At 45.0% G+C, this 11,792-nt stretch overlaps 1 protein-coding gene across 1 annotated transcript; it reads right to left on the bottom strand.

Annotated features, from left to right (window-relative positions):
• Positions 1-1,173: 1,173 nt before the first annotated feature.
• Positions 1,174-7,133, bottom strand: LOC311218114 (delta-1-pyrroline-5-carboxylate synthase-like; the record flags this gene model as incomplete). The annotated part of the gene is given in 7 exon segments (XM_084300601.1): positions 1,174-1,353; positions 1,463-1,600; positions 2,976-3,008; positions 3,010-3,200; positions 5,705-5,846; positions 6,461-6,526; positions 7,050-7,133. Coding segments are annotated over 7 exon segments (834 nt in total).
• Between the last annotated feature and the right edge of the window lie 4,659 nt (positions 7,134-11,792).

Below are 11,792 nucleotides of genomic sequence, written 5' to 3'. Positions count from 1 at the left end.
TTTGCAGGACTTAAAAGTGACATGAGAAGACAAAGCGTATATAGTCTGATCTTTCTCACAACCCATATTCCCTCTATAGAAGCTCACCTCTTCCTCCTTCAGAGGCCTAAAGATATCTCCAGGATTCAGGAGACGTCTCTGCAAAACTGTCTGATGTGGTAAGTCTGCACAACACAAGAACACAAAGCAGTCTGCCTGACAAGAGCATGCGTTGACTTGCCGTTGGCCAGTTGCTCAAACACAGGCCTTCACCTCCTGGAATAAGGGCACACAACATGTTTTCCTTCAATTAAACAGAACTATAGATAGATGTAGCTCCTAGGGTTCCGGTTGATTATGCTTACTACAGAACCAAGATAATTACTTGCAATGCAAGTAGTTATGCTAATAACAAGATCACACAGTGAAACCAAAGCAGAAGCTTAAGGGAACAGATTGGTCACAAACCATTCTCTGTGACAGTAACGTCCGTGTGAGAACTTCCGTACTTGTGGGTATGTTCAACAGCCTCTTGTACACTGTCCACAACCTCAGTGCAGCACTCCAGGTCCCCATATTCAGTGCGGAGAGATTTCACTTCTGAGGGGTTGAACGTCAAGTAAGCGGCCAACTTTGGGCCAGCATGAATCTTCATCTGCAATACCAGAAGTATTTTGTGCTGTAGATTTTACCAATGCTTAACTAACAGGTGAAAAGTGCAGCTTGTTGTTCTGGGCATAGCTAGGATGGAGTTTATTTCTTTCATAGCAGTCCCTATACTGCCACCTTTTGGATTTGTGCCTTAAACAAACCACTGCTTTGGCCGTTGCTAAACAGTGCTCACGCAGTTTCAAGGCTCTCTCTTTTCCCCCCACAGTGAGAAGGCCGAGGGTCTGCTAAAAGTTAGGAGGGGACATAACCACAACTGATTCAAACTTAACCAAAGGGATTGTCTATGCCATAAAAAAATATAGCCTCAGTATTCAGAGGCAGCAGATCGGTGAAGTAGCAATAAGGCACAATAGCTGAAATGCTACGTTGGCTATCTATCATGACATGCTCCTAGTTCAGGGTTCATTTTAAATTATTTAAAGCAATTATGTCATTTCAAGAAAGACATCTGGCTAGGAAACAGTACAACACTAGTAGTGGGAAAACAGCTACACACTGCACCTAGCCCTCGTAGCTATGTTTTTAGAAAGTATGTGGTCTGTAAGTAGTTGTAGCAAGCAACTTATTTCCAGGTCCCATCACTGGAATTCCCTTAGCAGCTTTCTGGATATTCCTGACTAGCTGGGATGAACCATGTGGAATGATTAGATCTATCAGCTTATCCAAACGGCAGAGATCTTCTACTTCCTCTCTTGTATTCACCTGCAAAAGTTGTGACACAAACAGTCAATCGCCTGAATTCTCAAGCTCTGCCTGTGCTTTTTATACATGCCACAGCTAAAAAGTTGTTGATTTAATTCTAGACACTTACAAGTTGCACTGCAACTTTGACTCCATGAATGGAGAGTGCTTCTTGGGTCAGACGATGAAGGATTTGATTGCTGTATGCAGCATCTTTCCCTCCTTTGAGTAGCAAGCCATTTCCACTAGCTATGGCCAAAGCAGACACCTGTCAGAACGGAATTAAAAAAAAAAAAAAACGATCTGACTCCTCTGTGAGGATAACATCTGCAAAATAGAGTAAGAACAGGATTTTGAATTCCGCTGACTTACTCAGTATTAATATACAGCACCAAGAAATTCTTCCAAGTCAGAACAAGTAACTCCAGAAATGAAGTAATCTTAACATTTCAGGAACAAACTTGAGCTTCAGGGTACTACTGGCAAAGGGAGACTGCAATGAGTAAGCCAAAGGAAACCCTGAGCATAGTCTCTGGCTCAAATTCGGTAGCTGTATAAAACTATTTCAGATACAAGAGCTCTTACCCCTCATCATCCTGGCCAGAATTAGCTAATAAGCTCTTCCTATGAAGAACATTTTTGTTGTGCTGGCTAGAATAGAAGCCTTTTATTTTATCACATTGATTTCATGTTTATAACCAGAAGGTGTCCTTGCCTATGGCAGGTGGGGGGGGGGGGGGGTTGATGACCTTTAAGTTCCTTTCCAGCCCAAACCATTCCATGATTCTACGACACCTCCCACTAGACCAGATTGCTCAAACCCCCGTCCAGCCTGGCCTTAAACACTTCCAGGGATGGGGCATCCACAACTTCCCCAGGCAGCCTTTTTCAGTGCCTCACCACCCTCATAAGAAAAGGATTTCTTCCTTTTATCTAATCTAAATCTACACTTTTTTAGTTTAAAGCCATTACTCATTGTCCTGTCACTACACTCCCTGACAAAAAGTCCCTCCCCAGCTTTCCCAAAGCCCGCTTTAGGTACTAGAGGGCCACTGTAAGGTCTCCTCAGAGCCCTCTCTAGGGTGAACCCCTGTTCTCTCAGCCTGTCTTGATAGGAGAGCTCCTCCAGCCCTCATCAACTTCGTGGCCCTCCTCTGGACCTGCTCTAACAGACTCAAACCCTAGAACTTCTACTTTGTGCTATTTTTTTTTTTTAGCATATATTCTTAACAGTTGCAATTTGTTATTAACAATCTATATTAAACATTTGATGTTGAATCGTAGCCTGCAGTTCAGCTGCATTTGGCATGGACAGCAAAGTGCTCATTGGTAGGAACCTTGTAAGTTGCAAGTTAAGCAGGGAACCTACCTTATAAGACACATGCAGAAACTGCACCACCTGAATGTAAGCTAACTCCTTCTCTATGTTGGGTATCAAAAACCAACCCTGAGTAATGCTCAGCATTGCAGAAGCAAGTCCCAAGAATGTGTCTGTAGAAAAAAAAAATTGGGATGACAACAAAATTAATTTCAGAAGAACACAAGCAAAAGTCTTTTGAGGCTAGACTTCCTGCAGCCTTCCAATAACTCGCCAATAGAAATACACTTTTGTTATCAAAGATCTCTCCGCCCTTCTCACGTACCTGTGGAAGACAGACAGGATGGGACTCAAAAAAAAATCACAAGAAGGACCCCAACAGGCACTGTCACTTGCTCCAACTCTAGATCTTTTGCTATTTGTGTTCTCCGAATTATGCAGCCGACGCTGCCCTGTGAAGATGCTGCAATCTGTCGTAGCTCAATAGCTAAGCTGTTCTGCTTTGATGTAGACAGACTTAGACGTTTCAACAAAGGAAGTGTCAATCTTCCTAGAAGAAAGAAAAAAATGTGCTCAAGATAGATTTATCCGTCTAGTTTCAAGAAAAAGTGACCTAAGGGTCAAACCGGGAAAAAAAAAATCAGCTGTTTCCCATACCACAGCAAGAAACCTACCTAAGATGAACAATGTAAAGCATCAAGTTTAGTAGCTACAATAAAACTGCGCAAATTTGACAATGATTTCACCTACCATCACATATACACTTAATATGATATAAATGATTTGCATATGAAGTAACATCCGCAAAGACAAAGTTTGTCCCATTTCTAGTACTGTTAAACAACCGTGTACCTTTTTTTCTCACCATGGATATCAAAGAATCTGTCTCCAACTGAAATGATACAGAACAAGTTTTGAAACAGAAGTAATGCGTCAAAAGGTGTAGGAAGCAATTCACTAAGGAGTTCCCCAGTAGCTCATGGATAAGCTATGTTTTCATTTTTAACTCTCTTGAAATTGTCTGTAGAACAGATGACTTGAATTGTGACTAATATGCCTGGACTTCTACTGAAGAACTGTCCTACAGAAACTGCCAGAGCAGGAATTCCCATGTTAAGGAAAATAACAGGAGGTATAGCGGGAAGTGTAAGAAAAGAACTAGCGGACACTTGATTAATAAGACTTAATTTAGGAGTGTTCAAAGAGCTTTTTAAAGGAAGGTCATACTTTATAAAGTAGATTGTATTTTCTTGTTCTTTGAAAGAAAGTGACACGTGGAAGGAGATAAGAGTTTATTTTACAAAAAGTTACCTGAATATTTAAATTGTGTTTTGGAAGATAGCAGACAAAGAAAGAATGGGAGTAACCACATTCCATGGTAGAGGAAGGGTCGCAGTAAAAGTTTCACATTTACTTTTGCTGTTCACCATATTTGTAGTTGTCTGAGAACTGGGACTAAAAGATGAAAAGCTTTATAACTGATGCAAAATTTACTGCAGTAGGACAAAGTGAAAACCGGCATCACCCATTTTCCTAGAAATGAAAATGACAGAAAAGGAGCTAAGTTTCCTGGTGGACACCAACCTGAACATGAAATAACAATGTGCCTTTGCTGCAAAAGCAGCTAATGGTACCCTGGGTGACATTAGATAAAATATTGCCAGCAGGTCAAGAAAGGTGATCCTCCCCCTCTAGTCAGGAATGGTGAGGCCACACCTGGAGTGCAGGGTCTGGGCCTCCCAGTACAAGAGAAACCTGGACACACTGGAAAGAGTCCAATGGAGGGCCACGAGGATGATAAGGGACTGAAGCACCTTTCCTATGAGGACAGGCTAGGAGAGCTGGGACTGTTCAGCCTGGAGAAGAGAAGGCTTGGAGGGGATCTCATTGATGTCTGTAAAAAAGGCAAAAACAGGCAAAAGGGGAAACCAGGCCTTGGTACTACACATAATCCTATGAAAATATCAATGCTCATCAGCATCGAATAGCAACTTACCTGTTTAAGCTTTTGGAAAAGGCCTAGGAAAGGCAACAAAAACCATCACCAATCTAATCAAAACTCAAAGTTAGCCTTGCTATCTCATAAACTGAAGGTTCATTTGCCTCTTGGATGCTACACAAAATTTTATTTTTGCCCATCTTAAAAAGGTCACAGTAGAATAAAAACAATTTCAGCCAAGAGAAACAGGGATTGCCAAACTTTTGGAACAGTTTCTGTAGAAAAGGACTAAGAAAAAAAGACGATGTCTCATATCATAGAAGTTGAACAGAGATCGATCACCCATGTGCTTTCCATACAGAAGGCAGGGGCATCAAAAGCTAGCAGGAAGCAAACTTCAACTCTCCTCCTGCCCACAAACAAACACAAAATTAGGGAAGCAGTTCTTCACATAGTGCTAGCTCCAGAGTTTACACACAATACCTAGTTAAGGCTCATGACTGCTGTGACCCATGGATGCAAAGTGTTTACAGGGGTTCAAAGGATATGGCCAATTTTTACAATAAATCCATTAAGTATTTTTATACTCCAAGGCATTTGCTTGTCTTAAAGTGCAAGTCACAAGTAGCACTCTACACTCCTTCTGTTCTGCTAGGATCACAGATCTTTGGTCTGACTTTCTGTGGCCATTGTTACATTGTCACAGCAACACAGAAGCAGGAAGACATTCCTACATAGAGTAACAAAAGACCAAGTCATAAAAAGAACTTACAATGAAGATAAAACTACACAGTATCTTAGTTCAGCAGTACATTCTACATGCAGGTTTTCACCCTGAATTCATCAATAATAGATGATAACCTCTAAGACTAAAAACACTACAAATTCTACTTAGTTCTTTGAATGCAAGTCTGATGCAGCAAGTCATCAGCTAGAAGGAACCCGAGCGGAGGATTCAAGATGTTCCCTTCCAACACTAAAAATTACCTTTCAAAAGCCATTTGTCAAGCATAGCATAGTTTCCCGTTTGTTGAACAGGCAGGCGTAGCCAAATTTCAACCCTAAACTTTCAGGAAATGTCTACAGCTCCCAATGCACGTTACTTCTGTACTCACCTGCAGGTTTACCTCTGAAAAAGAAGTTCCAACTTTCTTCCCTGCCACAATCTGCAATGACGTGACCTAAGTTCTTTGGGTGGATTCCATTTGCAATCACTACAGAGGTGCCTCCTTGGAGGGCCCACAGAGCTGCTTTCACCTACAATGAAGGATAGAGCCAGTTCCCGAAAATGCACTTGTTATTTGAATCCCCATTCTCAACAAGAATTCTTGCTCCACTTTGATCACTTATGTTGGAAAAGACCCTTAAGACCATCAAGTCCAACCATCAACCTAATGCTACCACTAAATCATATCCCTAAGTGCTATGTCTCTTAAATACTTTTAAGGATGGGGACTCTATCACTTCCCGTTTCTAATGTCTAACCACCCCTTCCATGAAGAAATGCTTCTTGATGTCCAACCTAAACCTCCCTTGGCACAACTTGAGGCCATTCCCTCACACCCTATCACTTGTCACTTGAGAAAAGAGACCAACACCTTGCTACAACCTCCTTTCAGTAGCTGTAGAGGTCAATGTCTCCTCCCCACTGCCACCTTCTTTCCAGACTTAAATCCCAGTTCCCTTAGCTGTTCCTCATGTCATTTTCTAGTTCCCTCACCAGCTTTGCTACTCTTCTCCGAGTGTATTCCCAGAAACTCACTATCTTTATTGTAGTGAGGTGTACTGGGTCTGTTAACTTTCCCTGCAGCAGCCCATACAGTGCTGTGCTCTGTTCTGCACTTGTAGCTAGAACAGCACTGGTACCACACCGATATCGTGTTTGCTGCTAAGCAATACTGGCACAGCATCAGGACTCCTTCTAACACCTCCCAGAGCTAGAAAGCAGGGGTGGGCAAAAGGTGAGGAAGGAACATCACCAGGGCAGCTGACCTAAACCAGCCAAAGAGATATTCCATACCATCTGATGTCACACTCGGCAATACAAGATGGGAAAAAGAAAAAGAGGGAGGGGAGGGGAGGGGTGGGTTCTCGTTGCGAAAACATCTGTCCTCCAGAACAACGGCCAAGTGTGTTGAGGCCCTGCTTCAAGGACGTGGTCAAGCATCGCTCGTTTGTGAGAAGCAGAGAGTAATTTCTTTCCTCTGCACTTCCACACAGCCTTTGCTTGTTTTTATTTTTCCCCTTTAGTCAAACTAAGTAATTAATAACTTTTCCTGAATAATTATTTTTTCCTTGAGTTAAATTGTCCTTATCTCAACCTGTGAGTTGTTTCTTTCCTTTTCTTCTTCCCCTTCTCTTCTGAGAGAGCAGTTGTGGTGGAGTTCAGCTGCCTAGCAAGGTAAAACCATCACACGAGGGGGACCAACACCGAGCACAGTACTCAAGGTGTGGTCTCACCAGTGCCAAGTACAGACGGACCATCACTTCCGTTGTACTGCTGGCCATGCTATTTCTGATACAAGCCAGGATGTTACTGGCCATCTTGGCCTCCTGGGCATACTGCTGGCTCCTGCTCAACAAGCTGTTGACCAACACAACACCCCCAAGTCCTTTTCTGCCAGGCAACTTTCTAGAATGATGCCTGTGACCAGCTGCCATCTGGATTGAACGCCAGAGACCTTTTGCACCCAGCCATATAACCACCAGTGCTGGTGAATACAGTTGTCCCTCCCAAGGGGTAAGGCTTGGCATTTCCCTCTACTGCACTTCAAAAGGTTCCTGCCTGCCCTCACCTGCAGCCTGTCCAGGTTCCTCTGAATTCGTCACCCCCGCCCCACACAAGGGCCATTTCCTCAGAAGCTGTTGACCACATGGCACCCCGACTGCCCACTGCCTCCTGGCCCAGCCCAGCCTGCCCCACCCCGGGGCAGCACCAACCACCAATGACCAACCTCCTTGCAGCACCACGCCTCGGCATCCCAGCCCCACCCGACAGCTTGCGCCCATAGTGGCAGCAAGTCACTATGGCAGACAAAACGTCTCTTCCGCCCTCAGGTTCCCAACCAATCAGCAAGGGTTTCCACCCTCAGTGAAGGCAAGCCCTGCCATCGCTTCCGCCCTGGGTTGCAAGCCAATCATAAAGTGCTTCTGCCCTAACTGAAGGCACACTTTATGTCACTTCCACCCTCGGTTCCCACTCAATCACGGAGTGCTTCTGCCCTCAGTGAAGGTTCACCCTACCAACACTACCGCCCTGGGTTCCCAGCCAATGATGGGTTGTTTCTGCCCTCAGCAAAGGTTTGGTGTGACACCACATCCGCCCTCAAGGTCCAGCCAGCCACAGAGCATCTTGGGCCCTCACTGAAGGCACACCCTGATGTCAGTTCCACCCTCAGTTCCCTGCCACTCACATAACCACTTCTGTCCTCAGTGGCTGCTGAGAAGACCTGAGAGCCAGCCTCCCCCTCCCCCCTTCCGAAAAAGAAAAAGAAAATAAGAGAAAATAAGAAAACAAAACAAAACAAAACAAAACAAAAAAAAAAGGGGGGTAGACCTGGTGGCATCTGTCCTGTAACCCTACAAAAATCACGAGGGACCTAGAACGACAAAGCAAACACACAAAATAACATTGACATCCTATCCATAAATGTGCAACAACAATTAATCACCTCCAAAGAGCTTCATGTAATAAATGCACATACTACTAGATTGGTTTCCTCTAAGAGATCCTACTAGACTCTGACCCACCAAAAAAACCCTGCATGTAGCTAACTGAAAAATAAACAAAGCACTGACCCCAAAGAGCAGACCAGGCAGAAGGAGCTCTCTGATAGCATGCCTAGGGCTCATATAACATTTGGCCCCAACCAGCATCCAAACCCAATGACCTGGAAAAGGGGAGGGGGTAAACCACAAGAAAGAGAGCAGGAGCAGCAGCAGCTGTGTTCTTTTATTTATTTATTTTTATTTTTTACCCTTCCCATAGTTTACAGCATGTGCAGTGCAGACAAAAGTACTGGGGTGTTTCTAGAAGCAAAAATCTAGTCAGTCCAGTGTAAAAAACTAGGAGGATATCAGGACCCGAGAAGCACAGAACAGATGCTGCAGAAGCAACACTACAGGACAGATGAACAGAAGGAAACTGTCCTGCCTGGCGCACGCACTCCCACTACAAAATAATCCCGCTTCTTCTATTAGCCTGGTGACCCAGCCACAAGCAGCCTGAACATGACCCAGCCTGAACCACCCTCACAGTGGCACCAAGTATCTTCAGCCATCTGGCTCCATGCTGCTCTGGCTCCCAGCTCCCATTAGCCACCCCAGATATGCAAATACCAGGTGCCCCCCAGTTTAGCTCTCAGATTGCTGGATGGTCACTTCCCTCCGCCTCAAGAAGTGCACAGGCACTGATTGTCATCTTACTCAATTGCCAGGCTCATCATCAGCTGCAAAAACAGAGTACCAGCATTCACTAGCAGGCCAGCCCTGATGCCCACCTTCTCCACAATGCTGACTACTACCGATGCAACATACGATTGTGCTCACCTGTTCCTCTCCGAGTCCAAGCTCCAACAGTGCAGCCAGTATCATCCACACTACCTGGGAAAACAAAGGGATTAAATGATCGTTGCATTCACAACACATCACCCAATGGTGTTTGGTTGTTGTTTTTAGTGTTTTTTTTTTTTTTTTTTTTTAAATCTGCTTTTTCTCAACAGAATGCAGAGTGCAGACAAGAGACCTGGGGTGTTTCTAGAAGCAGAAATCCCCATGCTTTTGCTGCAGCTTTGAATATTAAAAGGACAATACGACCTAGCAAGTAACTGGAACTTTCTTAACTGGAATTAGCTCAAACTTTTCTTTACATTGAAAGAAAAATCTAGGAGCAGAACAGATTATACACCAACAAAATCAATTCCACTCCACCCGCAGGAAAAAATCACGTACTCTCATCCCCTACTGTACCTCAGCCGCTCGCCTGCCCCACGTGGCAAATGCTTCCATCTGTTCTCTTTACCCTCTTATAGCACCTCTAAAAGGTAAACTGGAATTTTACTCTATTGGATGTAGGAAAATAACTGCAGTGACAACCACACCCCCAAAATTAACAGCTACATCTGCTCACCACACACCAGAGTCACTCCAGAGGCAGCTTGGGTCGAGACGTCCTGCACTGCGCAGTGCATTTCAGACTGAACAAAGGAGAAACACAGGCAGAAGATAAACATTCAGCTGACAGCAGTAGCACCCATCCCTCAACAACATAAGCGACCCCATCTTTAGTTTTATCCTTTCAAAACAGCAGGCCACTTGCCTCTGTACCTGCAAATTAGGTCCAAGCTTGAAAGGAGCAGCCAGCATCACCCACACTACCTGGGAACACAAAAGGACAAAATGACCACTGTGCTTGCAAGCACCCACCTGCCACACTGCTCCTCTATCCCAAAAAGCCTCACCTCGGACCCTCAGAGGGAAACACCTGAGCGTCTTCCCTTCGCTTTGGATAAGGGATGACCAGGCTGACAACACTCACCTTCCCTCAGAGCTTCGTGACATGAGGATTTCCCTTCCCTGTCCACGACTGCACAAAGCACCTGGAAAGACAAGAGAAAAGAACATTCTGAGGCACCTCACAGCCACAGCGTACCTGCTGCAGTACCTCTCTCTTCCCAGCTCCAGTACTTCAGCTGCTCACCAGCTCTAACTGAGATTCTTCGCTCACAGCGCCACAGCAAACTCTGCCCAGGCCAAACACCACACACTACACAAGCTACATTGCTCAAAACACAGGAGCTGAAACGTTCCTGCCCAACGATCAGTCGCATCGCACAGGAAGGATGCCGCACACTCCCAGAAACAAAACCTACCAGTCCTGAGCAGCTCCCCACCTCCTCCTGCCAACCATGCTCAGTACACACACTATTCGCCTCTCAAAAAAAAAAAAAAAAAAAGTTAGAACATAAACACACACAAAGAAAAACAACTGAGCTCCACAAAATCCAAAGAGACATGCACACAGCAGCCCCGGCAGGGGTAGTCACAGACTCACCCTTGGCAGATGAAAGAGGTGACTGATACAACCCTGCTCAGTCTCTTGGTAATGCTGCATCTATGCTGTTAAGCCACATGTACCATGCAATCAAGCTGGTTTTAGTCCCCTGGAGAGTTACACAAGTGGGTTGATCCATCTAGAGATTCTAGTATAGCTCAAAAACAGAAGAGTGTGAGAAACACTCCGTAGCCAATAACTTAGGCTCAGGCGAGGATCACAGTGAAGTAGTAATTTATTCGCGATTGCAATGGCGGGCGCCCCACAAGCAGGACAGAGCGCATCTACTAGTTCCAAAACACAGTTTATATACCTTTTGATGGCAGGACCCTCCCCTGTTTCCCCACTGAGTGGGTAATCCAGATTCACAATCTATCTGATGCTTCACAAACAATGCATGGCCTTCAGTCGCCGGCCTGTTAAATTTCAAATTTCTTTTGACATTTTTACTGCTTGAAGTGGTAATGTTTCTTCACTTATCTGACTTGACTTGACACCATGATTTTCACCTAATTGTCCTAAGGAGTCTGATTGTCTGCATTTTACAAGGTCGCCTGCTAAACTTTCTTATCACTGTAAGCATATCTCAGTACCACATTCCCTCCTTCTAAACAATGTAACTCTGCAAAAACAACATTTCTATTCCCACAAGAGTATCCCACCATCCCAAAAAACAGTGTTTTTTTGGGGTGTTTCTAGAAGCAACAATCCCCATGCTTTAGCTGCAGCTTTGAATGTTAAAAGGACAATACAACCAAGCAAGTAACTGAAATATTTTCAGTGGGAATTAGCTCAAACCTTTCATTTACATATGAAGAAAAATCTAGGAGCATAGGAAATTACACATCAAAAAAAAACAACGAAGTAACAAGTACTGCGCACCCGCGACGCCCGGCCGCCTGCAGTACCTCGTTCCCACCAGCAGTTGGCGGCAGAGGGCGCCGCGGGCGCCCGACCAGGGGACCCGGTGCCTGAGTCCCGGTATGAAATGGGGACCTGGGCCGGGGACCTGACCCCACCCGGGAACTTGGGCTGGGAACATGATCTGACCCTAGGAACCGGGGCCAGGGACCCGAACTGACCTGGGGATCTGGGACGGGGACCCGACCCGCGGACCTGTGGCCGGGACCTGACCTGAACCGGGGATCCTG

This window comes from Netta rufina (genome assembly GCF_964035555.1).
Source record: "Netta rufina genome assembly, chromosome: 23".
In the NCBI taxonomy this organism is placed as follows: Eukaryota; Metazoa; Chordata; class Aves; order Anseriformes; family Anatidae; genus Netta; species Netta rufina.
Note: the sequence above shows the minus strand (reverse complement) of the source record. Positions and strands in the feature narration are given on the sequence as shown.